The 19642-nt window shown below is 40.3% G+C and overlaps 1 protein-coding gene across 2 annotated transcripts in view; it reads right to left on the bottom strand.

Annotated features, from left to right (window-relative positions):
• Nucleotides 1-19642, bottom strand: part of LOC109322534 (sodium channel protein type 2 subunit alpha-like) — a 98437-nt gene that overhangs the window by 7639 nt on the left and 71156 nt on the right. For both annotated transcript variants that reach the window (XM_019553599.1, XM_019553600.1), the window contains exons 20-25: nt 13029-13151; nt 9417-9698; nt 5691-5744; nt 4089-4226; nt 2363-2467; nt 1039-1309 (exon numbers count right to left, since the gene is read on the bottom strand). In XM_019553599.1, coding sequence (XP_019409144.1) covers nt 1039-1309; nt 2363-2467; nt 4089-4226; nt 5691-5744; nt 9417-9698; nt 13029-13151 — 973 coding nt within the window. The remainder of the gene's footprint in view (nt 1-1038; nt 1310-2362; nt 2468-4088; nt 4227-5690; nt 5745-9416; nt 9699-13028; nt 13152-19642) is intronic.

Raw genomic sequence — 19642 nt, 5'->3', positions numbered from 1 at the left:
GACACAGTACTCCAGCTGCGGCCTGACCAGTGCTGCATAGAGGGGGAGGATCACCTCCTTGGACCTGCTCGAGATGCATCTATGGATGCATGACAAGGTGTGTTTGGCCTTCCTGACTGCATCCCCACACTGCTGGCCCATGTTCATCTTGGCATCAATGATGACTCCCAGATCCTTTTCTGCCTCTGTGCTGATGAGAAGGGAGTTCGCCAGCATGTAGGTGTGGTGCTGGTTCTTCCTACCATAATTAATACGGTAATTATGAAAAGGTTATGCTGCAGAATGTCTATAGATAACATTTTTTCCTTCTGTGACATTTTGAAACAAAAAGGACACTCTGGATTAAAATTGAAGTGAATATAAGAAAAAAAGAATATTTAGAGAAAAGCTAACTTCTGGTTGGCAATCTAAACTCTGCACTTATTACTAAGGAAGCCTGGAACAATACATTTGTCTCACGGAGTTCATTAGTTCTTACACCTGAGCCTGGTACAATCCTTTTATATCAAAGAGTATCAGCAGTTAAAAGTAAGGTGAACTCATGCAAATTGTAGGAAGCGATAAAGCAGTCTCAGAGACTCAGTAAAACTGTTCCATACCTTGAAGAAGCTTGAAATCTTATAAACTGCAATATGGAAATGTACTACTTTTTAAATAACAGACCTCTAAATATTCTTGGAGGCTCTATTTAACCTCCATACTCTTCATTTTGCTAAAGAATGCACCTTTATGATTAGTTGATATGAGCCACTGAATATATTTATTTATAAATTATGGTGTAATAATAATGTGAAGCAAGCACCTTCTTTATAAGATTCTGACATTAAAAATTAAATAAATGATAACAATTTGGTAAAAATGATCTTATTGTACGCATAGTATATTTATAAAAATAAAAATCTATAGAATTGCCTTATCTGAATAAATTTATAAGCCATATCACAAATAATAAGGCTGTGTGTATGGTACTATAAAATCCTTAAACAGACGTTCACTTTCTCCTCATTTAAAATCTTATTGAAAATGAATTGCTCTTACCTACTATGGAAAGAATGACAACCACAAAATCGAATATGTTCCAGCCTATGGTAAAGTAATAATGACGGAGTGAGATCAGTTTCAGGACACATTCTCCAGTGAAAAGGATAATGAACACCAGGTTAATCCGAGATAAAATAGTTTCCATATCTTTACTCTGATCATCTGTTTCTACCATCATTGTAACCATGTTAAGGCAGATAAGAATCATGATGCTGATATCAAATACTTGCTTTGTTACAAAATCAAAGACCATGCCTTGGAATTTGTTCTGCCAAAAACAAAACAAAACGTAAGAAATACTTTTGGTACCCTGAAAATACCTTTTTTCTTTATAAATTGCAAATTAAAGAATAGCAGTTTTATAGCACATATTGGCTTTGCAAAACAAAAACAACTTGCAACTCATCTGGTAACATCATTTTCCTACTACATGCTGTCTGAGGTGTGCTAGAAAGGAGTCACCATTTGTTGGAGAGGTATAATGCCACCTGGTTAAAATGTGATGGCAATAATGTAGGAAATTAAGATTAGTCAAATCAAAAGAAATGGCAGTGACTTAGTCGAGAAGGAGCCAATTTATTATTTGTCATAGCTATTTTCACCACTTTTTGCTCCAGGGTTGTACACATTCTATATTTCTGGAACTGCCTTGAACAGACTGTAGTTGCTGATTTGATTGTATTAGTTAATTTGTTATAGCTTTAATCCATTATACTGGGTATTTTCTGCAATATGTATCACTTCCCAACTTTCCAAAAGGGTTCAACAAACTATACACTATGAGGTGCACAATGAATCTCCCCATATCCACTGTCATGTTCTTACTACATTTCTTTAGAATTGAAACTGACTAGGATCTTTGTGTCTAAGGCATGCCAGTTTGCCACTATTGCCCTTCCTATTTGCTGGTATTCTGGGAACCACCTGACAGGATTGGTGCATTCCCATTTCTTACAGAGGGCTTCTGGATCAGCAGAGGGGTAGAAGTCAGTGTTAGAAAGTACCATCTATTGCTGCAAAACAACAAGAGCCAATAAACAGCCAAAATTCCCAGTGCCTGTTCTGGGACTTAGGTGGGAAATCCTGACATTTAATGCAGGTGCCTAAGAAATTCATACTTTGTATGCCCAATGTACATACTTTAAACCAAAATTAAGAAAAGCCCCCAGTTACTCTTACATGCTAAACTAACAAGAAGTGAGGAAAATTTCGCAGCTCTGGGAAAAAAAACAAGAAAAATGGCTTCCTTGGCAAAACAGCCTCAACTACAGTGTAACATAGGCATTAAATGCTACCGAAGTGAAGACAGAATCACTCTTACCACTGGTCTAGGTATAGGTTTTTGTGGTTTTTTGGACCCTAGTTTCTTCATTGCATTGTAATATTTCTTCTGCTCTTCTGTCATAAATATGTCTTGACCTCCAAAGTAAAGAAATGAGATAAAAATTGTTACAACCATGTTTTAGCTATAGCCTTTACATACAGTATGCACCATATCATTTAGTTGTGGATATTATTGCATTTATATTTGAGTCATAAGTTAAGATTTTGATTTTCAGGTATTTATATGCTGGAATTTTGTTTTGAACAGTATTAAGCATAACCGTGGTGTAACTGACTTTTCATCAACCTTTCTCAGTCCCGGATGCTGAAAGTGTATCCTAGGGAAGGAGTGTGTTTGGGACATCACTCTGTTTTTGTAGTCTCTACAAATAAATGGCTCTTAAGGTTGCAGCCAGCTATTTGCAAATTGGGGAATCCTTGAGACTGCTCTAGCTTGTGCAGAGGCCCAGTCCTGGTTGACTCCAGGGTTAGGCAGGTTGAGAATGAATGGTTTAAAAAACAAAACAAAACAAAAAACCACCTTTGAAAAATTCTCTGCCCCACTTCTCAGCTTTGCCAAACAAAACACAGTTCTAGCCCAGGATTGAGATCATAATGGATAAAATTGGTTTAGGAGAAATGAGGAGATATCCAGGGGCAATCATAGATTATGTCAGAAGAAAACATGAAGTAAAAAAATGCGGAGCCTTTAGTGTGTGTGTGTGTGTGTGTGTGTGTGTGTGTGTGTGTGTGTGTGTGTGTGTGTGTGTGTGTGTGTGTGTGTGTGTGTTTTATCATTGGTTTCTATTTGTATTTACAAAGTCTGTCGGTCAAATGCCCAATGGCTTCACTTGTGGGAGTTTTCAGTATTCTCACACGTTCACAGTTCACTGTGGGCATAAATAAATATCCAGACTCAGTGTCAGTACCTCAGTGGCGGCTACACTGGAAGTTTAAGCCCAAGTTATGGCATTTGTTGACTGAATCTTTTGAAATGTTTTTTTTTTTTTTGTCTATACTTGTTCTGAGCAGAGAAATGGAGGGTTTAAAGATATCCATATCACAACATCTATTTTTATGATTCATGACTCAGTTTTACCTTATATTTTGCTGGAAGAAAAACTGAAAGGTTTTTATTGCTCGTTTTTTCTGACTGGTTGATAAGAAGGGCTTCAGTTTAGGCCATACAATTTTCACAGCAGATGCAATGATTTATGACGGAGCTCAAACTTTTAGCTTCACTAGAAGACTTAGGTTTCTCAGAATCCTAGGGACTCCTGTTTTCATTAAAATGTTTTAAAACCACTTGAAAGTTAAGTAGTTGCAGCAAAAAAAAAAAAAATTCTCCTTTTCCTCTTTTGTACTATTATTAAAAAAACTCTCATAAGGCATAAGTTAGAAAAAGTAAATATGGATTACAAATTCTTCCCATCTCCTATAAATTTGTGTGGATTAAAAATCATGGGACTTAGTCCTGCAAGTCCTAACTCACAAAATACATCATCTCAGTCATACCCACAGTAGCAAATTACGTTACAAAATAGGTACATAAGGCGATTTCTCTCTTTTTTTTTAGAAATAAGTATTTGAAATAAATGGTGTCAACATCTTCACAATGCATGAGCCATTTATTTTTTGGAAGGAATGATTTGAAAGGAAATTGGCTCAGAGTGGATAGCTTTTTGTTTACTTTTATAGCAGTAAAAAATATTTTAAATACTTATCTTCTTTTTTTGTTGGTTGAAGTTATCGATGATAACACCAATGAAAAGGTTTAAGGTAAAGAATGATCCAAAGATAATAAAGATGACAAAGTAAAGATACATGTACAAGTTATCCTCATACTTTGGCTGATCTTGGACCTACAAAATATAATCAATTGATATATAATCTATATGCTGAGTGTCTAATTTTTTTCATTTATAAAACAACAATCTGTGGGAAGCACTTGGACTATCTAAAGCTTTATCTATGAAATATATTTTCTTGGGTAATACTAAGTTTTATGATATCTCTTTCTATGTCTCCTTTGACAGACAGAAAAAGAAAAATAGAAGTCCTAGCATGGTGAAAACAGGGAGTAGGAGAAGAATGGGGAATGCTTCATCTTTACTCAGTGACAGATTGCAGCCATTAATGCTTTTCATTTTAGCAACCTAAGTTTAAGTATCCTCTTATTTGTATATGTATACATTTGCATAGTCAGAGCCATTTAAACCATGGAGAGGTTTACAGCCCTCTGTTACATCTGCTGCCCCCCATCCACATTGGAGTTCTTCAGAATTGCCACAGTTGCATGAAGCAGCATACTTTCCAGCCGAGATGCAAAGCCAGGGTCCTACAGCTCTGTTCCCCCCTCCCCCCAAGAGTTGTGGCAAAGTGGGATGGGTAGCCAATCAGCACTTTCTTGTGCACTCAGTCTCTTTTTTAGGGTGCTTCATAAGGTATATTGCTTTCTGCTCACTGTTTGAAGTGCTTCAAATGTTACTTCTATCGAGGACCTGAGAGAGGCCAGTTGTAGTAGATTCCCATTTCCTATTGTTTGTTTGGAGTCTGTTAGACAGACTTCATCCTTCCCCCAACCCTAATATTCATTATTTCATTTCAGTTCATTATTCATTTCTGTCACAACTGTTCTAACGTCTGCTTCCACATCTGTATTCTCAAGGTACATTGGCAGTGCACAATACAATGTGCAATGAAACAGGGTAGATTAACTCAAGTAAAATGCCATGCTAACACACCTATGTTCTTATTGGTACCTCAGTTAGCTCACTGAGAGCTAGTTTGGGTAACTTTACACAGCAACGCATTTTAGACAAAGTGCTGTATGGGAATCCTTTTAACTTTCTGGGGCAGCCAAGCTAAGGTTCTGCTCCTTTGATACATTTTCAGGTGATCTTCAAACATGAAAAGTCATTTGCACTTAAAGTTGGATAACATATAGTGCTCTGTATAGTATATTTCTCAAAAAGTAATCTATACTTTTTCAGCAATTTATGCTGATGATTTAACAAATGAAGTGTTAAAACACCATCACCATGAGACTGGATATTTTTCTGAAAGGCAGTCTACATAGATTAAAACAAACACAGATTATAAGTTTGATAGAAGTAAGGAAGACTAACTCTCTCCAATACAGGACTCCAGGATAAAATTCTATCACGTGTTACATAGGCAATCACATTAGATAATTTAAATAGTCACTGAAAAAAAATCTCTGAATGTGTGTGTAATGTTGTTGGTGTGTTTGGTTTTTTTAAATTTCACTGTCTATGTAGTATACCAGCATATGGTCAATTAATGGTCTGAGAACTTATACTTACATCTCGTGAATCAACAGCTGCATACATAATATCCATCCATCCTTTGAATGTAGCCTAAAATAGAACACATGTGTTCACCTTTCCTGTAAAAATCCAGGCTCTAGAGAATTACTGGGGTTCAGCATTTAATAACAAATTCATATCAGCAAATATACACTATACTGAAAAATAGGGTATAATAAAAGATATTTATTTAGCCATATCCTCTTCACTTTCTTCATAAATAGTTATCAGATAATCTAAAATTATGTTTCAGCGGTATAGTTTGTAGCCATGTTGGTCTAAAGACATAGGCAGACAAAGTTATTTGGGTAAATCCGATATTTGTCATTAGACCAACTGAAATAGTTGGGAAAAAAATCTTCTTTGCAAACTTTCAGGTACAAATGCCCTTCGTCAGGCTGAGGAAACATCTGCAGTTTGCCTGTGCTCTTCCTGGATGTAATAGGAAAAAAAGTCAGAAGCCAGTATGCATGTGAGAAAGCTAGTCAATGAAAACATAAATTGAGGTAGTCAATGGGTGAGAGACAGGTCAAGGGAAGGGGGGAAAAGGGGGATGAATATAGCTGGGAAATGGTAGAGAGGTTACCTGGGGAGTAAGATGTCAGGCAGGTTATGATGTGTCATACATCCAGTGTCTATTAGGTCATTATTTTTTGTATCCAGTAAATTGATAAAGTTAAGTTTGTAGCTTTGTCTGTGAAAGGTGTTTTCTGAAGTCCCTTTGAGGATTAGAATTGAGAGATTAGAGACAGAAAAATTTTCTTGTGAAAAATGTGCTCCCAAATGTAGTTGAGTATTCCTGTCTTTGATGGATTTTCATTGTGTGTTCATTCTGGTGCACAGTTGTTTGGTTTCTCCTACATATTTTCCATCAGGGCATTTAATGCACTGGATGAGATACTACATTTCTGAAGGTCCAGGAATCTTGATGGTTCTGTTGTGAAGGATAGTAGTTGTGGGGGTGGTGGTGATATGTTGGCAGATTCTGATGCCTCCCCCTCAAAGAATATTTGCACAAACAAAATGAATCCACTTCCAACGCTTTCAGCATTCCTGGATCTTATATCTGCATCTCCAGAAATGTTATATATCTCATCCAGTGCGCTACATGCCTTGCTGAGAAATGTGTAGGAGAAGCCAAACAACTGTGCACCAGAATGAATGCACACTGAATATCCATCAAAGACAGGAATACACAATTACATCTGAGAGTACATTTCTCACAAGAAAATCTTTCTTGCTCCAATCTCTCAGTTCTAATCCTCAAAGGGACTTTACAAAACACCTTTCACAGATGAGCCTACAAACTTCACTTCATCAACATGCTGGATACAAAAAAACATGGGATAAATAGACATGGGATTTATGACACGTTATAACCTGTATAACATCTGACTCCTCAGGTAACCTCTTTATCATTTACCAGCTATATTCATCCCCCTTTTCCCCCCTCTTCCCCTGTGTCTCGCCCATTGATTACCTCAATTTATGTTTTTACTGACTGGCTTTCTTGCATGTATACTGGCTTCTGGCTTTTTTACTATTCCATCCAGGAAGAGCATAGACAAACTGCAGATGCTTCCTCAGCCTGACGAAGGGCATTTGTACCTGAAAGCTTGCAAAGAGATTTTCCAAGTATTTCAGTTGCTCTAATGAAAGATATTGGGTTTACCCAAAGAACCTTGTCTGCTGAAAGTATATGCATCTTTGTACATTATCTCCTCACTTTGGGTGCAGGTGCATATTCAGACTTTGCTGTCAGAAGATTGCAGAGATTTTAGAAGATGTTTTTAAATGAAGACTTAATAAAAATTAGGATCATATGTCACTAGGGCTGGAAGGGACTACATAAGATCATTTAATCCAACCCCCTGCTCAAGGCAGGATCATCCCTGACTAAATCATTCCTATCTATTACTTTCCAGAAGCTGCAGTTCTTCAAGATATGTCATTCCTTTTCCTATCCACTGAGGGTGCACATGGGCCTCAAGCACTTGAGATCAAAACATTTTTTGCTCTAGCTGTACCTATATATAGTATGTATGTGTCCTGCCTCTCCCTCCTGTGAGGCTACCAAGATACAAGCCCATTCTTCCTTTCCTTTTGTGACCAGGAAGTAATCATTATAGGACAATTCTGTTGTGTGGGAACCTCTTCTATGACTTCCAGATACAGGTGGAAGGGGACTACCTGTCAAAGTAAAATCTCATGAGAAGTGTCTCTAAAAGAAAATGTGGGCATGAGGTTTGGATATAGGCACCATGCTGAACTGGATAGTATAACTAAGGTGTTTAGGACTCACTGGGTGCGTCTACACAAGACACTTTACCTGAGATCAGATCAAATTACTGCCTACACGTACACATGCTTAGTACATGTAAGTACTGAAAAATAATTTGCTCTAATCATGAGTAAATTTGCTACCTGTAAATACAAGTAGCAAATTTAGTCATGATTAGTTAATGCGCTGTATGGCACATGCAGATGGCTGAAAGATGGAAATTTGCTCCTGGGCAGTAGGGGGGTGGGAGATTGCTTCCTGCCCTTGGGAGCTGTCTGCTGCCAGGGCAGGCTTCACCACTGGAGCCCAGAAAGGAACAAGGTCCCCATACCCCAGCAGCAGGGAGCTTCCACTCCCCCCTCCCTGATTGTGATCATGGGGCGGGGGCTGGGAAGTCTGCTCCCAGCCCCAGCTCAGTGATTACTGGGTGGGGACCGGGAACAATCTCTGCTGAAATCTGTCCTGGTCAGGGTCAGGTCCCAGCCCTGTGCCCCAATCAGGGAATAGTGATGCGGGGCTTGGAAACAGCTGCAGGGGAGGGGCAGGTCCCAGCCCCCTACCCTGATGGGCACTCTTAGTCCCTCCCCTGCAGCTCTTTCCAAGCCCCCTGCCCCTGACTAAGGAGCCAGGTCCAGAAGCTCTCTGCTGCTGCGGCAAGGGGAAATTGTTCCCATTGGGCTCTGGGGACGGAGCCCCGCCCCAAGCGGCAGGCAGCTTCTGGGACCAGGAAGCAACCTCCTAGCCCTGTGGTCCCTGTCAGCCCCTGGGCTAGCACCCATGGGGAACCTAGACCCCCCCGGCTGCTGCAGAGGACTGGTGCAGGGCTGGAGGGGGTGGGACCAGACTGCAGCAAATCTGTGTAGATGCCTGCCCAGGCATCTAAAGTAAACCCACCCTGCAGCATTTGCATGTTTAGTCACACACACTGGATCTAATCCAATGGATGGAAGGATAGGCAGCCGTTGTTCTAGGTATGTCTAAGCATTTTATCTGGGAGAAAAAGGCTTGCATGTTTTCACTTTAGTGTGCAAGAGTGAAAGGTCTGAGCTTCATCCTACTGGTCAATCAGTCAGCTAGAATACCTGTCCTCTTCCAAAACACACCCAGAAAGAAGCTGAGATCCCAGGAGAAGGAGGGGGAAAACTATTAGAGATGCCACAGAAACTTCGCTGGCCTAGAGAAAGAATCCCTAATTATGGTTCTGCAGACAGGTGCAATTGTATTGTGCACCATTTAAAAGATTTTTTTTTTAAATCAAAAATACTATAACTGGGGTTTGAAGATATCCTCTATACTTGTAGTGGGGAACACTCTTCCTGCCAGTAATACCTTAATTACTAGCAACAATTCAATATGTGTTTTTATGGATTCTAACAGTATATAAAAAAGCAATCATTTTGCTAATGAAAACAAAGCAACACAAAAAATATGAATTTACTTACTACTTGAAGCAGAGCAAGATACCCAGCTCCTACATTATCGAAGTTTACTTTTACATTTTTCCATCGGGCACTTTCATTTCTTTTTATAAGTTCTTCACACTGAGTGTAATTGTCAACATCACTGACATCAAACATCTCACCAGTTGTAGTATTAACACAGTGGTAAAACTTGCCAGCAAACAGATTTACTCCCATGATACTGAAGATTAACCAGAATATAAGGCAGACCAAAAGCACATTCATGATGGATGGAATTGCTCCAACAAGGGCATTCACAACCACCTAGTATACAAATTAAAGAAAAAAAACACAAATGTATCTCTCGCAATGAAAGAATCAGGCATTTTCTTTAAGTTATATTAACATTTCTATAAAACTAATACTTCATATATTTCATTATAAAATATAGGTAGGAAAAATGATAAAACATTAAGACAAAATGATATATTTAATGAAACCACAAAAAGTACGAGCTAAAAATCTAAATGGAAAGGAAGAAAATGCAAAAAGTGCAAAAAGAAATAAAAGAAAACCTGGTAGTGGCAAGATGGATTCTTAGAACATTTGTGGTCTAGGAAAAAAAAAGAGAAAAACATTAAATACGAAAACATAAATAGAAATCTATAAACAGTGCAACAAAATACTGTTTTTAAAAGCTTAAAGAATGGTAGATAACATGGAAGGGTGATTTAAAAAAAAAATACTGCACATCACACTAGAAGTATAGGTGATTTTATTTTTTAGACAGGAAATATCAAAAGTTATACTCTTGTATCTACACCTTATTCTTCTAAAAATCATATACAAAAGTAGTATAAACATTATGTACTTCATTTTGTCATTACGTAAGTCATTTTGTCATTACATAAGTCATTTACACCTGGATATTAAATGGGCTTATTCTCTGAACTTACCTAATGTAAAATTTGCACATTTTTGTTAATTTGTTTTTTCTTCACTATATTTATTTTATATAAAATTAAGCAATTTTTCTAGGAAAAGATCCTAGTGTATTCAATGGAGCAAAAGATTCTTTTCACTATCTACAATTTTCATTATCTCTACTTATTCTGTTTTATTCTTAGAGATGAAGCAACTGACAGAACAGCACATAAGGGCTAGACACAGAAATTACATACCAGTATAAGTAAACAGAACTAGTTAATTTCTGTAACACAACACAAGTTCAAAGCACATACACCACTTTCAAAATGGCTGAAACTGGTTTAAGATAAACTTGGATGGACATAGTATCAGACTTAACTGATTTGGGTTAAATTGGTTTATTGAGCTTCTGCCCCAGATCCCCTCCAGATTCAAGTTAACTCACAGTCCCCCAACATCCAAGGATGCATTGCAGGTAGGTGGGCTAGCCTTGGCTCAGTCTGTCTACTCCAGCTGAGCAGGGAGACATGCTCTAGCTCCCCCTAGCGCTGGTCTGGGCCACTGCAGACATGTGGTTTCATTTCTGGAATCAAAAGTGAATGTCTGTTCACTTGCTTATTGGTTCAATCCATGCAGCTTAGACTAACCTGCAAAGATGGAATCAATTCAGCTGCAGGCTTTTTGACTGTCTGTACTTAGCCAAGCTGTCTGCTAAGTCACATGAAGCTGTGAGGTTGGTGGAGGTTACTGAATGGTTAATTTTATATGGCTTTGAACATTAATGCAATTTTGTGACTGAGGAACCTGATCCAAAGCCTGTTAAAATCAAGGGGATTTTTTCCTTTCCTTCATTAGGTTTTAGATTAGGGGTATTTGTTATTTGCAAAGAACTATTGTTTTATGTAGTTGCCCGTTCCAGAGGTCCTGGTCATCATTCATTAATTTATATATATATGTCTGCTTGAGAGATATGCATACATACCCACCCCCATCAAGAAGTGCAGTATTGGAAACTGACGGGGGGTTTTATATAGAAACTTAAAGATAGATTTGTAAGGCTCTCTCTCAATTACATATTATTATTCATGGTTCTCCACAAATTAGCATGGACTTATACTTCAACAGAAATAGTGGGTGTTATTCTTAGGCAGACTGGCAAGATAAGGAACTCACAGTAATTTCTTAAACAACGCAGAATTGGAGGGTTGCATGGGAAGAGAGGTAAGATCACATAGACTCACCACAACTTCCTTAAACCTTAAGAGAAAAATACATATTTAAAATTAAATGTTGAGGGTGCAGGGGTGAGGTAGCTAAAAGACTTCAGCCATCTCTTTTCTTCTGTACTTTCATGGGCTATCACATCCATTTCCCCCTGTATTTATTAAGCTTCCTTCCCTAATTCTCCATTATTAATGCCACTCAAAAGCAGTGTACTTTTCCTCCCTGAGGTAGGAAGGGATCTTATGGCTCCTAACACATCTTTTTCTCCACTGCTGGCCATCTTCTTCCCTACAGAACTTCTTAGTGTTTCATGGCAGTTCTGTTTCACCCCCAGTCACAGGAGGCAGGGGATGAAGACTGGCCACAGAAATCAGGGGATACATCTCCCAAACAGATTGGGGAAAGAACTAGAATTCCTGATTTCTCAGGATGGTCTCTCTGCCTAATCAAACCCACAAATCTAATAGAAATTATAACAGCTTCAAGGCTGAAGTAAGAGCTATGTAGCCATGAGTAGACAGGATGATCTGTTTACAGTTTGACCTTCACAAGTAAGCTCTGTGGGCACATCCAGATGTGTGTGGACATTTGGTTCCCTGGGGACAAGTAGTGGCAGCACACCATGCTCCACCACTTCTTGTCCCCAGGGAATGCCCATGCCACACACGCTTTGGCACGCGGCAAGTTGCCCTGGGTGGCCTGGAGGAGGCTGTAGCCAGCGCTGTGCTGGCCCCAGCAACTTTATCTGAGGTCCTGGGGGCCTCCCAGAGCTGCAGTTATGGTGGTCCTGCTGGACAGAGCCTGGCCGGCAGCCACAGCACAGCTCCGAGTGTCCCAGCCCTGCTTTTAGCAGTACACGCTGCCCTGTGCGCTGCTTCACATTTTTTTTTTCTGCAGTTATTTTTTTTTGACCCCTGGATATCCTTGCAGTGCACAGAACTCCACACAACTGCGCTTATTTGGATGTGTTGTGTGGGTGTGTGTGCACGTACTCACGCACCTACATGTAATATAAGCATGCTTATAAACAGTGTTCCTTTTCTCTGCCACAGCTGTATGTATTTTCTGAAAGGAGTTCTGTGCAGTATACCTGGTATCATAGTATCATATTTGAAATGTGATTGTCATAGAAAGATAGCAGCCACAGTATATGAAATTTTGTAATCTCAGTTGTCAACATTTTTTTTAGCAGGTAATGATATAAAAACTATGCCTCTTCCACACATTATCAGTGAACACATTAGGATGAATAATATATGTTAATAGTAGTTGCATAATATTTTAAAGAAGAATGCTGTAACCTCTGGGAAATAAAGTAACCTTAATGTCCGTGTCTTATATATATAGGCTGCTTACACTTTTTAAGTTATATGACAAAGCAGCCTTCTGTAGATTCTGAAATTTAAAAAAGTATAATTCAACATTTTAACAGTGATTCCTAATTCTGAATACATATTTCATTTTTATTCATTCATTTTATCAGATTCTTTTGTTTTAACTCACCCTCATTCCTTCAAATCGTGACAAAGCTCTTAGAGGTCTCAAAGCTCTTAGTGTCCTTAGTGATTTAATGGCACCAAGTTCAGAATAGCCCAAGGCATTGGCTATTAAACTTACCAATGAGACCTACAGAAAAATAGAATAACAATTGTAATTTTTTTTCAGTCATTTGACATTGGGATACAATATATGCTACATAAGTTTCTTAAAAAGCATAAAGGTTTTCCCCAGGAAAAAAGTCTTTAAAAACCAAAGAAATAGAGAGACTTACAGACTGCCTACTTATTGAACTCTACTTGCATAAAAATGGTCTTAAAATTTCATGTTTTGTTGGAGTTGTAAGGAACCATAATAACCCTGCTAAAATAGTTTCCAGTTTTATGTAGGGAAAAAAAATACTGAATCACAAACATGAAACTTACAAAATCATGTGCTTAAGGAATACCAATTTAGAAGCAGACCAAATTAATCAGCTGTTTTATTATTATTTATTATTTACAGTGTACATTAATCTGATTGAAAATAACTTTGCAATTAGTTCACTTAACTAGACCTTTCAATGGATAAAGTCTAAGAAAGAATTCATTTTTACAAAAGGAGAGGCTTATTTTATTGCTATAATAGTTACATTTGTAAAGGAACTTCTGTACTTTTTAAACATATTAGGAAAAAATCTTTCTATCACCTTTTCAGTAATAAGATAGAAGATTTATTATTTTTGTCATTACAAAGCAGATTTAGAAGTCATTCAGGAGACTGGCTTTTTCCTAGGTGTTGCATATTTTTTGTATTTTTACAACTGATTTAGTGACCCTAAATGTCAATGGTCTTAAATTGCTTCAGGGGAAATTTAGGCTGGATATCAGGAAGAACTTTTTTCACTATCACAGTACTTAATCAAGATGATTAAGTATTGGAAAAGACTACCTAGAAAGGTTGCAGACTCTCCATCCCTATAAATATTCAAAAGTAGGCTAGACAGACAACCACTTGTTTAGTCAGGGATGATCCTTCCTTGAGCTGAGGTTGGACTGGGGACCTCTTGAGGACCCTTCCAGCCCTATTATTCTATGCTTCTCTGGGGGAAAGTGGGAAAAGGAAGGGAGAGAATGGGGCAGTGTCAAGCATTCCCACAACTCAAAGCTAGCAGATGTAGCAGGAAAGGATAGACCTGTTGGGTATATGTTTTATGTGAGAAGTGGTAAAAGAGAAAGCAGAAGGAGGCATGTTAAAAGGGAAGAAGAAGGAAGACCTATATGGTGAAGGAGAAAGAACCAAAGTGGTGTGAAGAAAAGGGAGTCAGCTAGTGGTGCTCAACCTTCTAGTTCTGCAGGCTGAATAAGGTATGTGGAGTAGGTCTGCCGGTCAGATCTTATATGTGGTCAGTTTGTGGGTGTGATCTCATGCACTGGTCTGATCTCACACACCAGATCCATCTGCACACCAGCCCAACCCTGAGCCCCACTGTGTACTGGCACAACCTAGTGCATGACTGATGCATATTCTTGGAGGCTGGAGAGGCATGGCAACTGCCCACAGGCGGCATTGGCAGCAGTGGGGGTGTGGTGGCAGTGAGTGGGGACTGCTCACAGGCAGCTATGGTGATGTCAGTGGTGAGGGTGGACTGAGCAGACTCAGTGGCAGGGGGGTGGCGAACAGCGGGTAGCAAGTGGGGACTCTCTGCAGCCACCCTTCACACTGTCAGTGGCACTGTCGGTAGCAGCAAGTGATAAATGGGGACCCTCCACAGCTGCTAGTGGTCATGTTAGCAGCGGGGGGGCGGGGGTCAGCAACCACCCACAGAAGCTGGTGGCAGCTTTGGCAGTGGTCAATCTTGGGGGGGACACATGCCCCCCTGTGCCCCCTCTACACCTTGCTTATGATCTAGTGCATAGGGCCATGTCATCTGGCTTGCATGGCTCCCTACAAATCTGGACATTTGGCAGCTTAGCGCTGCAATTAAAGCTGTAGATGACATTGCCTCATGGGCTGAATCTGTCTTATGGGCCCAAGCCATTAATCTAGGCTTTTAGCTCAGACTAAAGTGAAAACATGTATTAGACAGAGAACAGTGAAAGAAGCCCAGAGTTACCTAGAATCCACAGAGATAGGCAGAGATGACCAGAGCAGGGTGCAGGGCCCAAGGCAAATCAGCCTGTGTGGGGCCCCACCCTCAGATGCAAGGAAGCCAGCAGCGGATTCAGTAGTGGGGTGGTGCTGTGCAGCCAGACATAAAGCTGGTGGCAGTGCGGAGGTGCCATAGCCGCTCTGCTTGGGCTCTGTGGGCTCCCCCCAAAGCATGGGGCCCAGGGTGCCCCAATTCACCCTCATCTGCCCCAGGGATAGCCCTAGAGATAGGATATTCTTTCACTTTTATTGCCAAAAATTATTTAGAAGTCTAGAATCATTAAACTATGGTGACAGTTACTTGCTTTCAAGAAATGAATCTCAGCATTTTAAGTGCCCTCGATAGATTATTTTTGGTGTTTTACATTGTGAATCTCTGTTGCATACTGTTGTTGACCTTTGGATAGTTATGGTTGAGATATGTGCTCTATGAATCATAAATCCAAGAAAGAACAAGCCAGGCCTCCCTTTACTTTCTTTTATGTGCCTCCAATCACAGTTCTTAGATAGTGAAAAATCAAGGGCAGATGGCATATGTAGGCGTAATATGTAAAAATAGAGAAGATATCAATGAATTATATAATGCTAAAGCACTGGGATGGCACTTTTAAAGGAGTAGAATTAATTTAACTTTGCTACCATTTAGGTTGCTGATTTTGAAAATCCCATCCCTAGCGCATAGTAATGGTTAGACTGATTTGCACAGTATTGTTGTTGCTATGGATGTTCCAGAGGTATGAGAAATAAGATTTGTGATGTAATATCTTTTTAACCTAATAATTATTAATGAATTTTCCCACATAAAAAAGTGGACAGTTATCCTCTATGGAGCAAAGAGAAGTTAGCAAGGGAGATTTGAGAGGTAAGTTAAAAGGAGCCATAAAATAGGAGTCTTTTTAAGTCCACATATGTTGGTACCCAGTAAAGTTAGGAATTTTTGTTCCTGGCCCTGTTTCCTGAAGACATAGCATCAGTTTCTTTGGAGGATAAAGACTGTGCGTTGAGACAGAATTGTTGTCTTGTGAAAAATGTTCTCCTACTTTTTTAATTAATATTATAATAGTCAATGAATAATTCATAACATTCATCAGTAAATGAATTTCACTTCTTTCCATTTACAAATTGTCCACAAATAGACTGTGATTTTTCTGATTTTTTTAAAAATTAATCCTATATTCTTGTCTAGGTAAGTATTATTCTATAGTTTATTCATTTCAAGTATTCAAAATTTGCTTTCCTTAGACACCTAATTTTCCTGTTTTCGTGTTCTATTTCCTGACTGTTTAAGCTGAACTGTTAGAATGAGGTTTTGTTCATAAACAGTCATGAATTTGAAATTCATACTTGGCAAGCATTTTGTAATATTATCTTAAAATTGCCTCTAATATAGGTTTCCTGCGTGGGAACATCACCTAATTTCTCTGTATATGGATTTCCAAACTGTGATGGGGTGATAATACTGCCTTTATTTTCCAATTTTTGTGCCTGTTTACACTAGAAGTTCTTCAGGATATGCTATTGTATTCACATAAGGCATTTATCACAGACCTGATCTTGATATGGCCCCCTGGGTACTATTATAATATAAATAATAAAAACTAACAATACTTTTTAGAACATTTCTGCTGGGAAGCTAATTTTGTTTGCAAGTTAATAAAAAGATTGCAAGCACAGCCAAAGTGAATTAATTTAAATATTTGAACAAATAAGCATAGAACATTTTTAGCTGTATTCACCTAGCTTTAGCTTTAATAATACATAAGCTAGCAGTATGACCTGTCTTTTTATATAACATCTAGTAAGCTTCATTTTTTTTTTTTCATTTAATTGCTCGAAGATTACCTCTTTTGGAATTTCAACCTGTGTGAGCAGTTTAGATGCTGAGATATGGAAAGGTCAGCTCAATGGTTGTATTCAAATTATAGTTATACTAGCCAATTGCCCATCTAGAATTATGGGGGGAGGAGCGGGGGGGATGGAGCCCCATTCCCCCCCCATCTGGGCCTGCTCCCCACTTCCCTCCAGCCTCTTGGGGTCTGGGCCCACTCCCCCCTTCTCTACCTGCCACAGTGGTGTGGGGAGGAGAGGAGCAGGCATGAGCCTGATGCAGGAGAGGACCTGGTCCAAGAGTGGGGAGAAGCCAGGCCGCCACAATGGTGGAAGCATTAGGCCTAGACCAACCAGGCGTTTGTCAGCCAATCAGAGTGTGAATAAAGTGTTATGGACAGACAGACAAAGGCTTTTATAATAGAATTGATGCACAACAGAATGCCTCAACAGACCATCCCCTTTCTCGTCTCCTCATATAGCTCTAGTTTGGTCAGGTCTTCTGTAACTATAGCAGTGTCACACACAGAGAAATGTAATTTCTTAGCTAGGTTTGGGGATACATAGGTCTACGCTAGTCAAAAGCTTTGCAAAATGTCATTTCTTATCGTTCAGTAATTTGGTCAGGCAGTCAAGCAGTTCACGTAAGTGAAAACTTCAGGCCTTTATAATGCAGAAAAGTGTGACCAAGAGGAAAAAAAAAGCCCAGTACTAGGAGAATGAAAAGTCCCTATCAAAGTCTAATAAAGTCTATTCTTTTCTGAAGGGATGGACAGTGACTTAATACGTTTATGTTCAAAGTGCTGTCTGGTAATTTTAAAGGGCGGGGCATGGCTGTTTAATAGCCTTAGGCATAGTAAGACATCTTTTTATCACATTGGATATAATATTTTGAAGAAGGTGAGTTGTTTAAAACTTGTCTGATTATTCTTTCTTCTATAAAATTAAGATGAAATGTAAAAAAATGTCAAATGTTCATCATTTTTATGTGAAGACAATATTCTGAGATTCTTTTCATACATAATACTAGCTCTAATTATGAAAAAGCATAAAAATTTTACTGCCATGTTTGCCATGTGTAACATGAAACCAAATGGGAGGGCACAGCAGGATAGCCTGGCTATGTAGGTAGCCAGGCAGCTGAGACAAGGCTAGCTGCACAAATATAGGTTGGAGGAATAGGGCAGATTCCCAGGCAGCCATAGGACAAAGGCTGAAAGCAGCAGAGCTAAGCTGCAACCAGGAGGAGCAGACTGCCCATTAGACCTAAACAGGAACACCTGTGCAGGACTAGGGGGTCACTTGACCCAAGGGGGCAGGGTTCTAGGGCATACAAACCCTGTATATAAGTCTGTCTTGCTCGATGCATTGCAGGGAAAAGAGCTCCTAGGAGATGGGAGCTGCAGGAGACACCCTGGCAGGCACAAAAACACCCTGAGAGTAGACAGGTAAGAGCCCAAAGGAAGGAGTGCTGGCTAAACATTTGTTTTACCTATAGTGGTTTTAAAGTGGTTGCTTGCCTTTTTGTTCTAGTTTAGACTGGCAGAACAGCTGTGGCTGTAAGGTGGGGGTGGGCAAAGTGGCCAATGGGCTGGATCGGGCCTGTGGCAGACTCCATTTCCCAGCACCCCCTGCCCACATTGCAGTGGCTGGTTTCCATGGAAACCGCAGTTGTGACAGTGCCATGACAGTGCAAGGTCAGGGTTTCCATGGAGTTTGGCCCCAGTAGCACTGGCAGGGCACATGGCTGGGAAGGGAGCTGATCCAGGGCTGGGGCTGGAATCTTTCAGTGGCAACAGCATGGTCCAGAGCCAGGGCAGAGCTGTGATCCATTGTGATCTGGGAGGGGAAAAGGGAGTGCCCAGGGCATACAGGCAGTGGATTGCAGCTCTGCCCTAGCTCTGGACCATGGTGTCACCACTGCAAGATCCCAGCCCCGATCCCAGAATTGCTCCTTGTATGCGTCCTGTCGGTGCTGCTGGGGCCAGTCTCCTTGGAAACCCTGGCTTTGTGCTGTCATGGCATTGCTGCTACTGGGGTCTCCATGGAAACTGGTAGCAGTGATGCAAGCAGAGGCTGCTGGGAAATGGAGTCTGGCTGCTAGCCAGATCTGCCATTTTGCCCACCCCTGCTATAAAGGGTGAATAGGAGCCCACAGAAGTGCCTGAGGAGCATGCTAGTTTTGAGCCAAGGCTGACAGGGCCAAAAGGACCTGATCTGAGACTGAGAGGAGGAAGACCAGTACCAGGGAGCCCACAGCCTGAGAAGGGCGAGACTAGGGCCACGGGTCCCAGAGCCAAAGAGTAGCAAGAACAGGGCCAGGGCTCCAGAGCACAAGAGGGGTGAGAATGGGGCTAGGGGGCCCAGATCCCAAGAGACCAGGGCCAGGGGGCCCAGAGCGTGAGAGGGGGAAGACCAGGAGCAGGGAGCCCATATCCCAAGAAGGGTGAGATAGGGGCTGGAGCCCAGAAGCTTAAGTCTGGCATAATGGGTCTTGGCTGAGAAGGGCCCAGCCAGAGAAAAGAGGCCAAAGCCAGGAAGGGTGACACTCAACAAAGGTTTTGAATTCTGAGAGTGCCAAGCATTGTGGTGTGCCTGGGCTGCCCTTCTGCAAGGCATGGATGTGTCTCTGAAGGCAGATGGAGACCACGAACACAGCTCTT

Source organism: Crocodylus porosus, unplaced genomic scaffold (assembly GCF_001723895.1).
Source record: "Crocodylus porosus isolate Cpor-Errol unplaced genomic scaffold, CroPor_comp1, whole genome shotgun sequence".
NCBI lineage: Eukaryota > Metazoa > Chordata > Crocodylia > Crocodylidae > Crocodylus > Crocodylus porosus.
Note: the sequence above shows the minus strand (reverse complement) of the source record. Positions and strands in the feature narration are given on the sequence as shown.